This window comes from Podarcis vaucheri, assembly GCF_965113315.1.
Source record: "Podarcis vaucheri genome assembly, chromosome: 16".
Classification (NCBI taxonomy): Eukaryota; Metazoa; Chordata; class Lepidosauria; order Squamata; family Lacertidae; genus Podarcis; species Podarcis vaucheri.
In genome coordinates, this window is record NC_138754.1 from 13390981 (window position 1) to 13411977 (window position 20997).

A 20997-nucleotide genomic window follows, 5' to 3' on the forward strand; every position below is an offset into this window, starting at 1 on the left:
GCCGCCTCTAGGAAGGGGGCACTGTTGCCCCACACCGTGGGGACAAGCCCCTAGTCTTTGGATCTGCAGCAAATGGCGTTAAGCCAGCCCCCTGCTTTTTATTCTTCTAGAGAGGAGGGAGGCTCATGGGGGCTGAGGGAAAGAGAGGCTGGTTCCCCTCCTGATAGGCTGGCTGCAGGCCCCACAGCTGAGCTCAAGACAAAGCCTGGCTCCCAGTCCCAGCCCAGGAGAGGATAAAGCAAGGTGGGTCTGCCTCAGACAAGACATTGTGCTTGGCTGTTCTCAGGATCCCCCCCCAACACACACACACACACACACACACACACACACACACTTGCACGTCAGGGTTGTGGGTGGATTTGTAACTTTGGGAGAGAAGCCAGCACAGCCAGTTCCTGCCCTGGACCTTCCCACTGCAGCCTCAGGAAGACCAAAAGAGAGAGCAGGTAACTGGTTCAGGGCAGATCCCCATTGCTTCTGAGGGGGCAGGAGCGGAGGAGGGAGCCTGGCTGCCAGCCTCCCAGCAAAAGCTCTTTCTGCTGCAACAGCTTGGCCGAGTTCCTTGCCCATCTCCTGCACTCCCCCCCCCCAATGCATTAGCTGTCAAAACAGGCAGAAATGGGAGGAGGTTGCAGGACAGAAAGAGGACAAAGGAACAGATCACGGGTCGCTTGCCCACAGCAAGGGTATGAAGGAAAAACAACAGCCCGCACATACACACAGCACAAGAGAGATGCTGGAAGTGTGGGTTGCTACAGCATCAACGCAGGCATCTTGGCGATGGTGCTTTCTGCAAATGCATCAAGAAGGGGAGGTGCATGGGGGGTGGCAGTGGTGCTGGGGAGATGATGGATGAGTAATCACAGCATCGAATAAGGCAGGAATGGAAGAGCGAAAAAGAAAAACGCCTGTCAGCGTCTCTCCCATTTCGCCGCTCTCTTGCTCGTGTTTACTAGTCTGCTGCAAGGGGCTGCTGGGAAGTCTTAAGCTCTGCTCGCCACCCTCTGGGGCATTTAGCGTGCATTTTTCATGAGCCTGTGAAGAGGCAAGCAGGCAGCCAAACAGGGCTGTTTTGTACTGCAGCACTCTCAGAACCTTAGCACTCATTTTTATTTTTATTTTAAAAAGAGATGTTGCTAGCTCTCATGACTCTGAGGCAAAGTGTGAAGACTAGGACCAGGGGATGCCTATTCGAATCTTCCATGTCGGGTGGGGAGGCACAGCTCGAGGAAGGATTGCAGAAGGGCTGCAGTGCCCCCATTCTCAGAGGGTTTTTTTTTGGTACTTCATGTCATGACTACCAGAAAACAGAATTAGGCAGCCAGATCCCGTCCCCTGTGTGGTAAGTGAAGTAGGCTAAAGAAGTGCCCTCCAGCTCACCATTCCTGTTGTTAGGCAGACTGCTGGCTAATAATACTAGTCCAGGAAGGCTGGTTGAGATTTTGCTAGTGGGAACCGGATGGTGGCAAGAAATGCTCTCTTCGTAACAGAACTTGTGTGCTTTTTGAAATGAAGTTATACATCAGATTTGGGGGAATGCAATAAACACCCTTTGAGCAGAAGAGGCAAGCAGAGACAGCAGTTGCCTTGTAGATGTGCCTCTTTGCCTCTACTTGTATTATCTATTTTTTTATTTAAACACGCCGATATTACTCTTGGATCTAAAAGATTATCTGGGTGGTGTAAATATATGCAAAAACGAAATAAAAAGTAACGAAGTATGATATGAAATTAATCAGGACTGAGCAAAATACATCTTAGAAACGCCATAAGGAATATGACCAGAAGCAGATACATAAATATCTGCCACTAAAAGCAAGGGAAAAACAACAGTCTTTAAAAGCTCGCTTAAAAACCTGAATTGAAAGAACCAGTTGTGCCTTTGAAAAGGAATCCTATGGTGTAGGAGACAACTCTGAAAAGGCCCCCACCCTGTCTTATTCATATTTGGAAATAAAGCAAATATTATGAGTCTCCAGGGTTCTCTCTCATTTCAAATATATTAATCTCTGTACACCTGGAAATTGTGGTGTGGGTTGAGGTTCAATAAATTTGTATATGGCTTCCTAACTCAGAAGTCCTGAACTGGTTTACAAGCAAGGGGAAAAACACAATAAAATTACAAGAACATGTTAAAAGCAGAACTAACAATATAGTATCACTTGGTGCTGCCCTAATGCCCAAGCAAGAAAGACACACATTATATGACAACATGAGGCTGCCTTGTATCAAGTCAGACTGGATTGGCTCGCCCAACTTAGTACTGCTTGCTCTGACTGGCAGCAGCTCCCAAGGATTCCAGCCCCGCAACCAGAGATCCTTTCCATTGGAGACTGTCAAACTGGGACGTTATGCAGCCAAAGCATCTTGCCTTCCCCTGAACTACCCCAGGGATTGAGCCTGGGACTTTACACATGCAAAGCATGTGGCCCACCATGGGGCAAGGGCCCCTCCTAGGAGCAGCAGCACAGAGGAGGCATTTAAAACTCAGCACAACACTCTCTCTGTTCAGACATGGGAGAGCCACTCCCTCTTTATGAGAGATGGGCGACTGGCAACTCGCCAAAGATGAAAGTTTATAAAAAACCCTTTTCAGGCTGCTTGCTCCTTGACCCACAGAGGAGGGGAAAATAAAAATAATGATGGGTTTTGCCTCTCATTAACCCCCACTCCTCTGCTTGCAGTTCAGCTTGAAAATAAAAACAAAGAAAGGGAGAGAGGAAAAGCATCTGCAAAAATTGAAGCCTGCAGCCCAAACAGAGCAGAAGCCAAGAATCCCTCTGTTGTGCTTGTCTGGTATCAAGCCCATAAAAGCCATGCTGGTGAACAAAGGAGAGCAGGGGGAATACAACATGCACTCCCCAGGGTTGTGATGGGCTGAGATTTCCCTCACTGGGAGGAAGTCTTCCTAGCAACAACTTCTCCCCACCCACACCCACCTCCAAATGCAGAAAGATACTCTTACGGCATCTTTTCAAACAGGCAAAGAGGAAGGCCAATGCCCACCTTCCCTTACTCTAGCAAAAGGTTATCTAAAAGTCTTGGGAGTGTGCGAATGAATACACACGAGTTCTAGACATGCGTGAGTTCAGACACACACCTTGTAACATTAGAGCGATTCATACTGCAGAGCTATACATCCATCAGCTGCAGTGGAACACAATCTGGAATTTACCCTGCAATCCTATACAGAATCTACCCAGAAGTAAGCCACACTGAGGGCAACGGGGATTACTCCTAGGTAAGTGAGCATAAGATGGCAGACTCCTGCATATACAAACTTAGGTACAACTTAGCTCAATTGAGCTCCCAAATTTCTCTGTCTGATATTCAGCAATTCAGGGGGGGGGGCATAATTTATGAACTACTTCATCCCCTCCACCAAAGTCCTTGTTCTCTCTCATATGCAGATTAATGCAGATTTAAAGCAATTGCTTCATTCTCATTACTGCTCAGCATTTTGTGGTTCTGTTTTAGGTAAGGTACCATGGTGTGGTTGTTACTGTTTTGGGTGTGGTGGGGGCAATATTTTTTTCCTATTGCAATTTTGGGGAGTTAAGCAAGCCATATAAGCACAAGGTTACACAGCTCCCCTCCCCTGAAGAAATATAGAGTTCTAATAGGGCCAGAAGCACTAGGAGGGACTGGGCATCTTTCAAGTTTGCAGATCCCTCAGGTACTCCTGGAATCTCATCCTTGATGAACGCAGAGCAGGTTGATAACACTAAGTTGCAGGGGCATGGCTGCTGTAAAACTAGGGTACCTATGGAGGGGCCCACTGCCACCCCTGTAGAGGTAAACTAACATAATATTGGTCTTTAGAGGGCCACACATGCAAGGCATAAAAAAGCAGCAACCAAAGAGTGTGTTTACCTGAAAATTCAGCCAGTAATTTTGCAATAGCATGTGGCATAGGAGGCTCGGGAAGAGGGGCCTGGGAAGATTTGTTGGGAATGTCGTGCCCGCCAAGGGCAGCAGGGGCAGAAGCCAGCTTCACGTCCACAGCTTGCTCAAGGCAGAGGGGTCTCTTCTCCAAGGCAGACTTCTGAACAAGACCTCGGGGGTCTGGGGGTACCTCGCAGTACTGCCCAGGACGCCTCCCTCCGGGAACGGAGACCTTGCTTGGTGGAAGTGGCTGCTTCTCTGTCTCAGCCTTCCTGCCGACTTCTTTGAGGGCCCTGATGGTGAGGTGCTCTTGCTCAAAGTCTTGAGTCACCTTTGGCGGCTGCTGTGAATGGGGATCCGTCACCTCGGATCTTGCTGCTTTTAGCTCTGCTTCCGAGAAGGTCTCAACAGCGTCATCCGGAGATTCACTCCCTTTGGATTTCAAGCACTCCTTCATGAAGCCCATAACGTTCTCCCCATTGAGGGAGTCTGGGCACACAGCCTCTTTTACATTGTCCAAGGGGAGGCCGTCCATCCTGGGCCTTTTCCCAAGTAGGTCCTGTCCATAAGTGCACAATTCCTGCCCCGCTTTAGGAGGTATGTCAGGAGAGGGCTGTTTAGGCGGCAGAGAAGCAACGACTGGGCTTTCCCCATGAACATTTGTCTTGGTCTGGATAGCTTCAAAGTCATCAATGGATCCCCAATTGCATTCCAGGGCCTTGGGTGGAATTGCGCCTTCTGGGCTGGGTTTACGTGGCTTGCTCCCTTTGTCGTCTATATGTACAACTGCTGCCTTGACAGAGTCAAGTGCCTTGGGGAGCAATTTGCTGCTCTCTGCAGCAGTCTCATTTTGGGAGGCTGGAATCACAGTAGCATCTTCTATGACGGTGTCGTCCGACTCCCCAGAGCTGTCAGCATCAGCCATTTCGGGTAGGCTGGAATTTGGCCAGCGGACATCTGCCTTCGGCTCTGCTGCAGCGGTGGGAATGACTTTCACAACAGATACCTCACGTCCGACTATGGCCTGCTTCTCATCCTTCTCCACTGGAGATGTGCTGTCTTTCTGGTGGATGCTGATTTTGAGGGGCTGGTGAGGGCTGGAAGCTTTGCTCGCTTCCACCTTGCCACCTACCGACCCGGCAGCGACACCATTTGAATCTTGGGTAGGCGATGGCAAGAAGCCCGAGCTGCCAAAGTCATCAGGCTTGTCCTCCAGATCCTTAGGAATCATATCCCAGTTGAGCAGCTCGCTTGTGAAGCTGTGCAAGTCACGGACACATTTGGACACTTCTTCCAGTGCTGCCGTTGTGCCTGAAGACTGGCGTGAGAGGCCAGGCCCCGGCGGAATTCGGCTCCCGCCCCGTGGCTTCACTTGAAACTCACACACGCTGTCTTCTGGGATGTCTGTGAGGAGCTCCCTTTCGCTGTGCATTACCCAGTTGTTACCGATATCATTGGAGTTGCTTGCAAGGACATCTTTGAATTCCTTATCAAATTCCAGTCTGTCAGCAATGACCTCAAATGGAGACTCAGGGGAATCTTTTTCCACAACGGCCTCACCAGCTACCACAGGGGATGTTGGGGAATGAGAGTAGGCAACCCTGGGTAGAGAGTGCTCGGGTTCGTCTTTTGGGTTGGTTAGCAAAGCCAATTTGGAAACTCCACTTGAAGCTGGTTTTTTGTGTTGGTCACATTTACTCAGATCAACTTTTCCATCTAGGGCAACACCTCCCTTAAAGTCATTATGAGTCAAGGAAGAAGCTTGTACCACCGGGTCACAGATGTGAACTTTGGATCCAACAGACAGAGACGATTCCTCTAGGCCAGTGGATCCTACAGAGGCTGGCCCTGCTCCCAAACCTTCACTGGTCCCATAGTTGTGGTCCTGACTTTGGCCATCTATGAATTCTTTTCCTACATCTGAGGGTGCGGATTTGCCATTTCTTTCTCTCTGGTTTCCTGAATATGCTAAAAAAGCAGCTTGAGCTCCAGCTGATCAAGAGAACACAGGGGAGGAAGGAAATTGCAACCTTGGAAGCCCAAGTTGTTGGGACACATGGAAGAAGAGACACGGACCCATCCAGGGGCCCCCATTTTACAAACGGGATAAAAGGGAAAGAGCAGCAGTCACAGATTTCACAGTCAAGCAGGCAAACATGCTCTTAGAACTAGGGAGACAAGACTCTGAAACATCTGCCTTGGCAAACATGCAAGAGACTGTCACCCATAGGACTTCACAAGGGAGCCACTTCACAGGGGAATTATGATCCACAGGAACATAAAAGCCACCAACAGTTAAGTTCATAGCAGATGAAGAGCTCAGGTCAGCCAAAATAAAATAAAATAAAATATCTAAGTGTGCAATGGTGAGCATGCCGGGTGGATGAATAGAAGTAACCCAAATTAGTGCATGTAAACAGAATGATGCTGGTCGCTTACAGGCTGGCATGGCTGCAGGGAGATGCACCCCAGTTCTGATAAGCTGTCAATGTTTGGAGGGGCTTCTTGAGCAAAGTGTCTAGGAACTCTGAAGCTCTACAAGAATGGCATGTTTTACTAGTTTGCAACAGCCTGTGCTGCTTGCACAGGACAGAGCAAAAAGGTCCTTCCAACTACTGTCACACCAAGTAATATAATAGAGCGAACTGGAGAGAGACTGTAGCTCAGCAGGAGACCACATGCTTTGCATGCAGAAGGTCTTGGGATCAACCCCAGGCATCATGTCCTGAGGGACAGCTCAGCCTGTAGAGCATGAGACTCTTAATCTCAGGGTTGTGGGTTTGAACCCCACGTTGGGTGAAAGATTCCCACATTACAGGGGTTTGGACTAGATGATCCTCATGGTCCCTTCCAACTCTACAAATGTATAGCTGTGATAAATGAGGCTGTACTGGGAAAGACCCCTCAATGAAACTCAGGAGAGTACTAACACCACAAGGCTAGGTGCACCTAAGATCTGACTATATCCTTCCTATGTGCCCTCTGCCTTGACTGAGCTATCCTGTCCTTTCTAGGTGTCAGAGAGCCCTAAGATGGGTAATTCTACCAATGCTTCTGGACTGGGTTGACACGACAGAGCAATACTGGGAACCACTCCCTAGGCTTGGGGCAATGGCTGAGAAAGGCACTGGAGGGGTGTGCCAAGAGCCTAAGGGCACCAGCCCACATATTGCAATAGAACCGAGTTTCAGTTACTCAGTGGATTTTTCTTCTCAGTCACCCGACACTTAGAATGCCATGGGAAAATAAAGCTGGAACCGTGACAGCCTGTTTCTTTGGACAAGTGCAATATTACAGCCAGAAGGCATCATCCACAAGTGAGCTTCTGAAGAACTGCATTCTGGACTAATGGTTGCAAGTCCACAGCAGAAATCTCCCCTTTGTGTACAGAATCTAGACGGAAAGGGTGTTCATTTCTCCTGCTCATTATCCTCATGGAGAGCCACCTTAAGTGCCCTTAACGACAAAAAGGCAGGGAAGAAATCCTCGTTAATGAACATGAACACGTCCCCTTCTTGCTTCACGAAACATATCACGGTTATGACTTCATCCATCCAGTCTCAAACCATGAAAGGTCAGGTGACAGTTGAAACTTTTCATGGTGCTACTATATTGTATTCTGAATTTAGCCAGTGAGGACATGCTCTAGGAAGGAAGTCCTGATGACAGCTTGTTTTCTTGAAAGAGGACCATTTGAGCACAGGACTCTCTACTGAAACATTTTAGCCACTGCCTTGATTGCATCAAAGAAACACGCTCCTGAAACATGGAACGGCTATTCACATCTTCACGCCATCTCACTAATTTCAAAACAACTCGCTTCCATGCAAGACCCTGGGTCACAGGTATGCCGAGAAGTCCCTGTGATGATGCATAAGCCTGTTGGGTCTGTCAACTATCTAGTGCAGGAGCAAGCAACCTAAAGCTAATTAGTCCAGTGTTCAAAATTAGCCAGGTGCCAGGCACATTTTGTGACTGGGGATTGTCAGAATGCGAGAACTTTGAGAAGTCTTGTCACCATGCATGGTGACAGAGACTCAAGAATAAAATTGCTGACACTGGTGCTGAGGGCATAGGAGGAGAAATTCCTTCCCAGCTGACTCCAAAGTAGGCTCGCTGCTGTGTAGCGCAAGTCACCCTTGCAAAGGTGACTAGACTTTGTTTTTGTGGCCATAACGTAGGATCCAGAAGCCATGTGGCAAATAGCTTTTCTATCCTAGTTTCTAACACTGGAAGAGTCGTAGGTGGCCGTAGGTGGCAAGAAGGCAGGGGGAAATGGGGTGGCAGAAGAACAGAGAAAGAAATGGAATGGCTCCATTCACCTTTAGCTCTGACCCCACCTACTTTCTGTCTATCATCCCCAATCTACTTCCAAGGGAGTGTGGCCCAGCAGAAAATAGGCTGCCCTCCCCTGATCTACTGGGGTTGGTGGACAGACCCCATGGTGCATGTGTGCCGGTGGCAGCGCAACAATTTAAAACAGTAAGAAAGAGGAAGAATGAGGGTATGCCTATACCAGGTTTTCCCAAACTTGGGAAATCCTACCATTCCTAGCTACCAGAACCCATGGGATGATGGGTGTTGGAGTCCCACAACAGCTGATGACCCAAGTTTGGGAAACCATGGCCTACACTACTAGTTCTATACAGCTGGCTAATCTATCAAAACTTCTTATCTGCCACCCCCTGATGGGAACTGTAGGGTGCTAAGGAGTGTTACAGACTCCCCACCCCACCAAATTGCAATTCCCAGGATTTCTAGAGAGGCAGAATGGCAAACCAGTGTGCCTGATGTGTAAGTATGTCAATGGGGAAGGGAGCGAGGGAGGGATATATACACCTTAAATTAAAGCTGGGGCCCATGTTGCAGCTGAAGGCTTAAGTTGGGTCCCAGATTTGAAAAGGTTGAAGGTCACGAGCATATCTGCTGGGGAAGGTCAGTAGTAATAGGCAAGCTGTGCTTCAGGGAAGCCCAATGCCCAGTTCTGGTCTTCTTGAGGAACTGCCTGAAGATCATGCCATGGAGGAACAGAACAAGGTTCCAATACAGCAGATGTGACGTAAAACTTTAATGTCACTTGCCTGAGACAGCTCAGCCTTAAAAACAACTGCATGCCTATAGGTGCTCCTCTTCACCTCCAACTACAAGCCTGGCAGGCACACCAGTTACAGCCAAGGAAAGCCTGAATAAGGTCTTAATGCTCAAGAGAAGCACACAGATTAGTCAGGTGAATTTTGGTTTTAAGGCAACTACACTGAGCAGAAGCAGGGAATTTACTCACAAACTTGACGGAGCTCAAAACTCTTATTACCATCTACTTTCGAACAGTGTAAGTCTCAGTACCCTCAGAATTGTCCGCTGCTTGATGGCATTTAAATGCCCACCTCAGTGGTAATTTGCATTCTGTACACAGAAGAGCCTAGGTTAAATCCCAAGCATTTCCAGTTCCAAGGATTCTGGTAGCAAGGCCAAGAAGACCACTTCCTGAGGATCTTGGAGAGCCACTGCCCATCCGAGTAGACAACACAGAATTAGGTAGACCAATAGACTGACTTGGTATAAGACAACTTCATCGACATTCTTTAACTTGCAGGAGTGCCTACAACTCAGTAGCAGAATGCTACTGAGGTCCAAGGATCAACCTCTGGCATTCTCCATGGAGAGAAGTAGGAACCTTGCTTGGACAGATGTCACAGTAGTGTGTACCAGGGTAGATGCACCAAGGGCTCTGCTTCAATAAAGGCAACTGTCCCCAACCTGGTGCCCTCCATTAGTTTTTGGCCGTCCAACTCCTGTAATCCGCAACCATCCACTATATTCACTGGTGGTGATGGGAGTTGGAAGTCCAGCAACAGGAGTACATGAGGCTGGGGAAGGCTGCAATAAGGCAGTTTTCTAATTTTTTTGTGGGGGTTACCCCATTAGTCAGTAGCCTTACGAAGAGTGGAATTATTCTCAGATATCTCCCTCAGGCCATTCTGAAAAGAAAGACACCAGGAGTGTGGCATATATGTTACAATAGGATATGATCTATCTCCATTGTCCTGCTGAACCCAGCAAGACACACAATGAATGAGACATGGATTGGCAAGACCAGGTAGCACAACGTATTTGCACCTCAAATTTTCAACGTCAGCTTTAAGTCAGGCCCAGAGGACAGAAGCTTGCCTAACTTGGTAGCAAAACAAAACCACCTGCAAATCATTTCAATCTATTTCAATCTGCACTAATTAAGTCACCCAGCACCTGGACATCATCTCTGGCTAGAATTCAACTAACTTTTACTCAAAACAGACATGCTGCAACAGACCTTGGCTTAACAACAAGAGGGCTCCTTACATAAGGGTACAGTGCAGTAGTTTTTGCCTTGCATTAAAACAGAAATTCTCTACCTTTTCAGTTTTCAAACACACATTTCCAGCTCTTTTCCCCCTAGCTTTTAAACAAAAGCAGATCTTGTGATTGTGGGCACACTATCAAATTAAAGCAGTGGCTTTCCAACAGTGTGCCAGACAGCTGTGATACCCTCATTAGGGTATCCTTAATTAGGGGTCCTTAATTAGGAACAAGCTTTTCCCACTGCAATACTAAGAGACGTGTTTGGACACATTCTAGGCCCAGTAGGTGCCATGAGTATATTGAGTGTGCTTTAGAATCTTTTGGAATATACAATGGTTCCTCAGTTGACTAATAAGGTGGAGAGCCTTTGTGGAGGGTAGGGAGCCTGAAAACCAGTGGGTTAAAGGTTCCAAAGCAGGAACAGATTTGAAAGGGGCTCCAAGCTGTCCAATCTCTTTACAATAGTCATGGCTATATCACAATTTAGTTGCCAGAGCTGTGACCTGGGCTCACAAATTCCTTTCTGCAATCCTGAGTCCCCCTAAGACTGTTCAATTTACAATAACCATGGTTTGTTGTTATGTTCAAAATGGAGTAAGCTACGGTCACCACCAAACCATAGCTTACCTGAAGGCCAGAAATCAGTTTAAACCAAGGTTTCCAATTCTAGTTTGGAGGCAAATTGCCCATAGCTTGTGCAAGTAAGATGTCATGGCAAATTAGTTGCTGTGAATCACAAAGCGAGAGTGCGAGGAATCTGGGCATGTGGGAGGAGAGGGAGAGGGAAAAGGAGTGGGTGAACCTGAGGCGTAGTCTGGCTGTAACATCAGAATTTGCCATAATATCTGGTTATGTCACTGCAACCCTAACCACCTTACCTATCTTCCACATCAGCCCTTGAAAAAACAAAACCAAACCTAAATACTACCTTGATTCTGCTAAGCAAGAATAAGCCCTCAGATTTATTTTTTTCCAGTTTAATCAAATTTACATGAATTGTTTCCATTGCAGAATCAAGGAGGATTTTTGTATCAGAGTCAGGATTTCTTTACCAGCACATGCCCTAGAGCCCCTCCTGACTAAGCATCTTGCCCAGAAATTTTAGTCGCCTGCATGCTTTACTGCCATTGCCACCCCACACCTCCATTTTTTGCCTGCCAAATCAAATTGGCGAGTGCTCGGTTTCATCAAAAAGCAAGTTTACACAGACAAAGGTGACGCTCTTCGAGAGAGAAAGAAAAACACAGCGTGCAGAAGCAGCCATAGAAATAGCACGTGATAAGCCACAGCACCAAGATAAGGAAATCAGCCAGGACTTTGCAGCCAAGCTAGGTCTCGAGGGAACTTTAAGTATTAGAAAGGGGGGGGAGTGAGAAGAAAAATGTTTTTTTGTTGTTGTTTACAAAAAAGGCTGTAACTGGTTTGCTGCTGTTTGCCCCAAATGTCTTTCATTGTAGCAGCTTCCTATTCCGGGGCTGAAAGCATTTCAGATGCCTAAATCGTTTCAGTCTACCCCCTGAATGCAAGGTGCTAAGGACAAACAAAAGGGCTCCACAGGGTTGGGGAATCCTTTGGCCCTCCAGATGTTGCTGGACTCCACCGGTGACTATGCCAGCTGTGGCTGACTAGAGTTGGGAGACGAAGAACATCTGGAAGGCCATAGATTCCCTATTCCTGTTCTAGAATAGGCCAACATGGTGCCCACTGGATTTTGTTGGGACTCCCAACTTCTGGCAAGCCCAGCCACAATGACCAAAGGTCAGGGATGATGGGAGCTGTGGTCCAAAATCTGGAGAGTCACAGGTTGGCTACCCTTGTGGTAGTGACATCTAGCAGGACACTGTTTGGAAACAAGATGCTGATTGGCCAGGGCAATTCCGAGGCCTGCTCTGGTCTCAACTGGGGTGGTTAGGATATATCTCGACAGCCAACACTCCCTTTCAGCTGCATGACGCAGTGGACAATAATCCACAGTATCGGGTGTAGCTGTAACTACTGAAACTAGCTGAAATGGGTGCCAATGGGGTAATGCAAGGCAAAATGCTGGACTGACAGCAACAAAACCAGCAGTGTTGCTGATGTGGAACGAATTGCAACCTGATTCTCAAGATCACACCTGGCTTGCACCTTGGCGTGTCAACATGCTCATATGGTGCTTATAAAGCAAGTCACAACTGTGGGTGTTTTAGCAAAACAAAAAACAGCCAACATTTCAAACCCGAACCCTCCATCAGCAAATACCTAGCTCTGGGGGCAGAAATGGCTACCACTTTTCACTGTGCTGGCAGTGGGAGCAAACCTAAGCCAGCGTGAACTTCTAAGGCCTTGCCTGAAATGCTGTGTTGCTCGGGGTGGGGAACCTGTGGTCCCTACAGATGTTTTTACGCTCCAACACTCTTCAGCCCTCCACAGCATGGCCAAGAACCAAGAAAGATGGGAAGTGCAATTCAACAACTGCTGGAGGACTGTAGATTCCACACTCCTGGATGCAGGTCCTAAGTTTCTACCTCTACTAATGGTCATGGGAAGTGGTTTTATCCAAATTGTGTTCTGAGGAGCCCTGGGGCACCTCAGTGAGAAGATCAGGACTGGCAGACAAACTTTGTCAGATCAGATCATATACTACTAGTAGAGACTGGCTACCTAGCGAACTGTTCTTCTTTGCCAGCCCCCTCTGCATTTCTATACTGGTCATGAAGAAAGGAGCTTTTCTTCCTCTGCACTAAGCACAGAAACCGAACCGCCCAAATGGAATTCTTAGTTGCCTACTAGGCAAGCTATTCTAGGGCACAATTCTGTTTATATGAACCAACTTTCCTCCATCTGGAGCCCTCTTAAAACTACAACCCTAGGAGCCCCTGCCAGCATGGCCAATTAGTTGCAACTTGGGAGTCCTAAATATCTGGAGAGAACCAGGGTGGGGAAGGCTGACTATGGACCAATTGTTAGGGGTCCACTAAGTCTGGCCAACACCCTGCATCCTCTGCGAGGTAACTTGGCATATAAAGAGTTCCATGGTGGTGAAAATTCACCTAATGGAAGGTAAGATGTGACATTCTGAATCCTGTTGAAGACAGACATCAGCACCATTATTCATGTGACTTCTCTGAGAAACATTAAGGGTGGGAAACACAGAAATTTTGTTTCATTGCAATTGAAGCCTACTATTTGCATTGTCATAGAATAAGGTATGGGGAACTGGTGGCTTTCCAGATGTTGCTGGACTACAACTGCCATCATCCCGATCATTGGCCATGATGGTTTGGGCTGATGGGAAATGTAGTCCACCAACATCTGGAGAGCCACTGGTTTCTCATCGCTGGATCAAGTTATCTTCAAATTCCTTCTTACCTGGTCTTGTTATTTAAAGCTGCCATAGGGACCATATGGTCCATCTAGTCCGGTAATGTCTACTCAAATTGGCAACAGCTCTCCCAGATCCCTTCAACTGGAGGTGCCAAGGATCTCTGGTATGCAAAGCATGAGCTTCACCATGGAGTTATGGGTCCTCCCTTATTATGTAACACACATAATATGTAAGCCTATCCATACCCTCCTCACCAACTGTATTAAAGAGCCAAGAGAATTATCAACTCTTCAGCACCTTCCCTACCAGCATCTTCCTGGTACATCACACACCTCCTTCCCAACAAAGGCAGGTCCCACCATTCCTTCTAACTGACTTTGTATGACTGCGAAGGAAACCCACATCAACACTGCCAGCACCAAACTATCTGCTGCCCAAGGCATGCAAGCTGGAAAGAGTTTCCATTCATTAGCAGAGAGTCCAGGACAGCAATTTTCCAAACTTTGTACCACTACAGGCCACCAGCCTGTCTGCAAAGTACATACTGGAGCATCTTCTATGGGAGCCATTGTGCACTGTAAAGATTCTGGGGCATGATCTGTCAAGCGTACCACACTTACAGGGCACCAGGCAGGTCCGTTGGACCTCACTGCCCCCCTTGTGACATATGTAACCAAGTGCATGCTCAACTCTCCCTTACAGCCACACATCACATGGGAAGATTGTTAAGCACAGCCAAGCTGGACTTCAGGAAGTTGCTTACTACTATTGCTGACCACTCAGAGGTACCTCTTGAGTGCCCTAGAGCAGAGTTTGAAAACCAGTAGCCTAGGATGCAATACTATCCAACAACTCAATTACATAAGGGTATGGCTGTTCTGTTGATTATCATTAACTTGAGCAAAGGAGATTTATTTTGTGAAACATGTCACAACGCCTTGGAGAGGCCTACTGGAGCCAAACTGAGATTGTAGTTTCTTTCTAAACTTGAACTCCTGAAACTTCACGATCTGAAGAAGTTTTTGATCTAAAATTTTGCCCCTTCACAGATGGGGCAACCAAGCCCCCACTCTCCCTGAAAGATATATTGTTTCACTGTACTTTTAGCAAATAATGTGGTTTCAAGACTGCACCTTTAACACAGACAAGAGTTTAACACTACAGCTTGCTAGAAATAGTAATGGGAAGGTAGACACTAACTACCGTATACTAGGCCATGAACGAACTTCTGTTGACTATAACCCAACAAGCTATTATGGAGCTAGCTAGAGGATGTGTGGGATAATTGAAAAAGATGAACCTTATCCTGCTCCCAGTTACAGCCTCTTTTGCAACATTTTTCTTTTAGCAGGGGTACAAGAAAAATGACAGACTTGCCTTGTGAGGTCGAAAAGAGAGAGACAGGCTGAGAGGAAGAAACAAAGGAATCTGAAAGGAAAATACATAGGATGAGACTTGATGACCTTGGAAAGGAGGAAAAAACAAACATTACAGCAGCTTTGTAGTTCCAGATGTCTCAGCTGTACCTGGGCCACAGGAGAGGGGCTGAGGAAAGATCAGCAGCTACTCACTCACCTGGCTGCAAAGTTTTATGAAGTTTCTACGACAGCAAACCCAAACTGAAGGATATTATCCATCTGCTTAAGAAGGGAAAAGGATAACCTCGTCACACGGCAATACCTACAACACACTTTTTCCCTTCTGGTTTTTCTTTTTCTTGCTTGAAATGCCAGGAAAAGAACAGGTATCTAACAAGCAACTAACTACACTTCAACTGGAAGGCTTTTGGCAACTGCTTAAATGAGACTTTAGAGAGAGAAAACTGGTCAACCCCATTTTACACAGAGGCCACAGCCTCAGATGTGCAAAGCTAAAGGCAGCTAATGTGGCCCCCGTCCAAGTCTGGTTACTAGATCATTTCCTGCAGCTCCCAAAGTTGAGTACCTGGATGCAGCGGGAATGACAAAATTAGCTTCGTCGTGCCAGCTTTCCTGCACTAACTTTGCTTTCAATGCAAAGTTAGTAAGAAATGAATTCAACTTCCTTATAAAAATAGGTAGAGGAATTTTGCCAGGCCACAGAAACCCATCTGAACCCTTACTCAAACTCTTTCTAAAACACACAATACATATCAAAACATACTATCAGTTATGCTACCAGAATCTGCAGTCAAGAGCCTCAAAACCCATCCCTCACTTATTGCTGATTCTTCTCTCTCCAATCACGTCACACCCTTTGCTGTCATTTTGCTTTCTGTGCTTCTCACACCTCCATTCTCAGCCAGCATCTAACCAGAAAACAGCTCTGTTGCCCAAGCCCAACATCCCCTTCTTGCTGGGAAAGACAGAAATGTTTACATACAGTGGTGCCTCGCAAGACGAAAAGAATCAGTTCGATTCTCTCTAGCAGTTTTTTCGTCTTGCAAAGCAAGCCCATTGACAGATTAGCGGATTAGTGCTATTAGCGGCTTTTAGCGGCTCATCGGATCAGCTGATAACCGGCTTAGAAAAAGGGGGGGAGGAAAACCCCCCCGCAGGAACTTGCAAGACATTTTCGTCTTGCGAAGCAAGCCCATAGGAGATTCGTTTTGCGAAGCACCTCCAAAACGGAAAACTCTTTCGTCTAGCGAGTTTTCCGTCTTGCGAGGCATTCGTCTTGCGGGGCACCACTGTATTAGAGTCCTTTATGCCAAGCCATGATTCACATCTGCCTTCCCCAACCTAGTGTCCTCCAGATGTTCTGAACTCCCAACTCTTATTAACCCTAGTCATTGGCCACGTTGGCTGGACGGATGGGAGCTGGTGAGTTCAGAACATCTGTGGGGCACCAGGCTGGGGAAGGCTGGTTTGTACTAACCATAGCTTAGCATCCAAACCATGGTTGAGCTCCACAATTTTACTTGCATTCAGATAGCCCTTGGGCAAGTGCGATGAGCCCCAGGCTTCCTTGCAACCTCACTGCCAGTGGGGCAGAGGATTCCCACCTGCTCCCCCAGCCCAAAGTTCAAAGGGAGCAAGGGATTTGATTTGGCAATATGAGCTTCCCTTTGTCCTTGAGCTCAGAGCTGGAACAGGGAGAGAGAGGCACACATGCATGCATGGGACAGCTGACAAATGCAGCCTCCGTCTTCCCTGACTCCAGCTCCAAGCTGGCTTGGAACATGGACACAGACACTCACGAACACACCTGTTTCTGCATTGTGTGGCACTTCCCGCCCTTCTAACTGCAAACTGGGAGCTATAGAGAGGGGGCAGGGGCCTTGCGCCTTCTTTAATGCTGTCCGGGTGCCTGGGCATGACTGCTCCCCCCTCAAAGGTTTTCTCCTACCGAAACTGTTTCAATTTGTAGTTTTAGCACACACTATAATTAGCTGCTGCAACAGGTTTTTACAGGACATATGATTTTTGTACTATATATTTTTTTTTACTAATTACATTAGCCTTTGTAAGATTTTTCCTGAAAGGCAGGCTACATACATTTTAATAAATATAATCTATGGCCAACAAGGAAATGTGTTACAAGGGTTGTATCCAAAGAAGCTGTTGAAATCAATGATCATCAATAAGAAGTTCATTGATTTCAACTGGTTTACTCTGAGAAGGGTTCAATCGGATGCATCCCAAAGTATCTGAAAGTGCGGTTTCTAACACACATCTTTGAGAAGTGATTGTCTCTCATAGACTACAGTACATGAAACTTGAGGTTCAGTGTGGAATTGCCAAAAAGGATTGTGTCCAACCCATACCTAAGGAATCTCAAATTCTGCAGTCTGCTTAAGGCTAGAACTATGGCCTGGAAACTGTGCATGACAAAACCAGTTTATCCACTCTATCACAGACCTTAGTAGATGACTCATATTTTCCAGAGTAACTGTACAGAAAAGAGGGAGAACAAGCTTGAAAACCTGACATGCCAGGCTGGGAACTGGTATTGGCAATAATTCCTTAGGGGGAAAAAGGAAGGGAGGAGGCTCTCGCCAGTTGCTTCTCATGCTTATCCCTGCCCAAACACCCCTCCGCAAGGGGAAAATTTCAACACCAGAGCTTATTTAGCAACGATGAACAGCAGCTCTATGCAAACCATAGATGACAAGTTACAATTTGCACCAGGGGTCTCCCTCTTTTAAAAGAGGTGCATTGTGAAGCAACTGGCAAATGCATTCCTTAGCTACAGCCCGATGTTGTGCAGCAGAGAACAAGACTCAGGGTGGGGGAAGAGATGCACTGGTAGAATAAATGAATGAAAAGCCCCTGGCCCCCCTTATCAATCACTCCTCCGTTCCCAGCTGTTCTGCCAATAGGGCTATTTAGTGTCATTTGCCCACAGGATTAAGCTTTCAAAGGAATCTTTATTTTGATTTATCAGACCTTGCAAGAGGCTTGCGTGCACAGCCAGAGCATAATTGCAGAGTTCTAGATGGTTCTTTGTGGAGGCCTTTCTGAGGCAGCCTGAGCGGATCCCAAGCTGGGATTTGCATTGAGAAAAAGCAACTGTGCTGAAAAACCATGGAAACAATATCGTTGTTTTTTTTTAAAAAACACACCACCAAAACAATGAACAACAAAGCATTTTTCTACCTATGACAAGACAGACCTTGACAGAGAACAGCACAAGGCAAAACAGGTCAAGTTACAGACATATTCCTTATCGTTCTTTCATATTTGTACCATGTAATTCTACCCAGTGGAGGCCCCCCCCAAAAGAACTACAAAGATCTAAAGCATCTAATAAAACATTTAAATAATCCGAGCACAGACCAATGTAGTAAGCTTAAAAAGCACAAGCTACTCTAAGCTTTAATGCCATTCCCAAAGCATATGGTCAGTTTTTCTGAATGTCCAGGGCTGTGTTTAAAGACCACAAAATGGTCTGAAAACCATTTTAAGATTTATTGACTGTCATCAAGTGCAAAGATATTAACCTCCTAAAAAAAGGTTCAATCTTCATTAAAAGTGCAAATTACTACTAGTGGGCAGTAGTTAGCCTTTGTACAGCTACCAAGTCCAGCATTTATCTCATTAGTGTTCAAATTGCTTCTTATGTCATCTCAGTAGTCTTTACAACCTCCACCAAGTAGACCAGGATTAAATCCTCACTGTAGACAGAGCCGGTGAAGAGGCTGAAAAAAATAGCTTGTTAAGGTACACATCTAGGATATTTGTGGCTGGGGCATCACAACTCACACTCTTGGCCACTAACTCTCCCCTCACCAATTTACACTCCCCCCCCCCCCAGCTTACTTCTGTTTCGTTTTCACATATTTGTTTTCCTCCGGAATCTCATAACTTGTTTTTCTGGTTTAAGAAACATTTGCTACTTGCAGAGTTCAAGCTAACAAACAAGACAGTCACAGGACAATCTTAGGACCACAATGCAATTGATTCCCTCCCACAATTGTTTTTTCTTTTCTTTTTTTGAGGCAGAAAAAATATATCCCTTAGATGTAGTAGTAATAATAATGTAATACCACTTAATTGAAAGTAAAACAAAATTAAGGAAAATAAGCACTGTAGCAGAACACTCTCAACGGACGTAGCTCCCCAAAGGCATGGCAAAAAGAGAAATGCCTTCACATTCCACTGGGGGGAAAATGACAGGACAACCATAACAAATGACCATGACACACTGGAGCCACAACTGAGGAAGCCTTGCTTCTTGTGGAAGCTGATCTGCCATCCATATGAGTCTGTACTTTTACCACAACATCACTCAAAACTGGAGGAGATTCACATGGGAGCAGACATACCCCAAGGCCCAGCTGTAGGCGCTACCTAAACAACAAAGCTGGGTTATAAACAAGAATCCTTAAACCACTGGTCTTCAAATAAATGGTGGCTCTGGATCTGCTGGTGAGTCATGCGTGGCCTCTCATGATCCTCACAAGTGGGCAGCAAATTGTCACAGCAGGCCTCTGAGGGTGTCAGCAAAGCCTGCACAACTCAGAATAGCCCTGCTGGACAGCTACTTGAGGATGTGATGGAAACAGTAAATAGGTTGCATATAAATATGTAAATAAGGCAAATCAATCACATGTTGCTGGTAAGATTCATGTAGTCTTATGGCAAGGCTGCCACCAAAATAATAATGTCAGAGAAATCATTTCAGGGGCCATTTCAGAAGTCTTCTCCGCTACCCACAGAATCTTCTCTGCTTGATGAAATTAGGAAAATTTTACATCTCCTCCCTGAACATTCAACTTTAATTTTAAAGCAGTCTCTAGTTCTTTTGTTTTTTGGGGGGGACCCTGCAGGCAGAATTCTACCCAAATGCTCAGTAAGAAGCCGCCCTGTTCCCACCCACCAGCGTTCTGGCCAATGGGTGTCGAGTTCTTGGGGTAACTGAGAAGCACCTGGAATTTACTGTTTATACAAATGCACAGCTATAAGCATAACAGGCTACCTATATTTAGTTTCCAGCTGTGCTGCACTGATACTTCCCCACCCCATTTCACTGCAACATTCCTGGCTAGAGGCCTGGCTGTAGGAAGTTTGTGGTTGGTACAGATTCACATCATGGAACGTATACCATACCACCTCCCTCCCTTCATTTCACATCAATTGAAGATTGAGTAATGATGACCTTTAGAAGTACCACTCCCAGGTATGCCACTGGGGATCACTTCATTAAGAAGCATGATTGTAGCTTTTCTTTTTAAAAAATAGAAACAAAGCTTGAAGCAGCTACAGAGAAGCAGCTCAGATTTTGATCTGAGCACTGTCTCTCACTTTTTTCTTTTTTTAAAAACCCCTTTCTTTTATTCTCCTAAAAATTACACTGGAAATGCTTTGGGCGGGGAGGAAGAGGGAGAAAGACAGGTACTAGTCTTAGACCTGCCTTCTTCCACTTCCCAGCTGACATAATAATAATAATAATAATAATAATAATAATAATAATAATAATTTATTATTTATACCCCGCCCCCCAGCCACTCTGGGCGGCTTCCATAAAAACCAAAAATACAGTAAAATATCACACGTTAAAAACTTCCCTGAACAGGGCTGCCTTAAGATGTCTTCTGAATGTCAGGTAGTTGTTTATCGCTTTGACATCTGCTGGAAGGGCGTTCCACAGGGCGGGCGCCACTACCGAGAAGGCCCTCTGCCTGGTTCCCTGTAGCTTTGCTTCTCGCAATGAGGGAACTGCCAGAAGGCCCTCGGCGCTGGACCTCAGTGTCCAGGCAGAATGATGGGGGTGGAGACGCTCCTTCAGGTATACTGGACCGAGGCCGTTTAGGGCTTTAAAGGTCAGCACCAACACTTTGAACACAACAGCAGCTCATGCGTGTTGGAGTACAAGAGCTCCCCATCTCCCCAATGTGGCTTCTCCTATCAAAATCTATATGTCCACCGCCCTTCCAAGTTGCTTTAATGTGGTGGGAAAAGATGCTGTCAGATGGGATTGCACCATGTCTGTTTCATGAGCACCAGAGACCTGTTCTGTAAAAAAAAAAAAAGCATTAAGGCCAT

The 20997-nt window shown here is 46.3% G+C and overlaps 2 protein-coding genes and 1 long non-coding RNA gene across 3 annotated transcripts in view; 2 read left to right on the forward strand and 1 right to left on the reverse strand.

Moving 5' to 3' along the window:
• Positions 1 to 20997, forward strand: part of LOC309520839 (dual specificity protein phosphatase 10-like) — a 143246-nt gene that overhangs the window by 64458 nt on the left and 57791 nt on the right. The window lies entirely within an intron of this gene.
• LOC309520882 overlaps positions 1 to 20997 on the forward strand; it is a 169223-nt gene that overhangs the window by 50478 nt on the left and 97748 nt on the right. The window lies entirely within an intron of this gene.
• The window catches only part of RTN3 (reticulon 3), a 39980-nt gene that overhangs the window by 10983 nt on the left and 8000 nt on the right, over positions 1 to 20997 (reverse strand). The window contains exons 2-3 of the mRNA XM_082202711.1: positions 14909 to 14959; positions 3874 to 5877 (exon numbers count right to left, since the gene is read on the reverse strand). Of these exons, the coding sequence (XP_082058837.1) occupies positions 3874 to 5877; positions 14909 to 14959 (2055 nt within the window). The remainder of the gene's footprint in view (positions 1 to 3873; positions 5878 to 14908; positions 14960 to 20997) is intronic.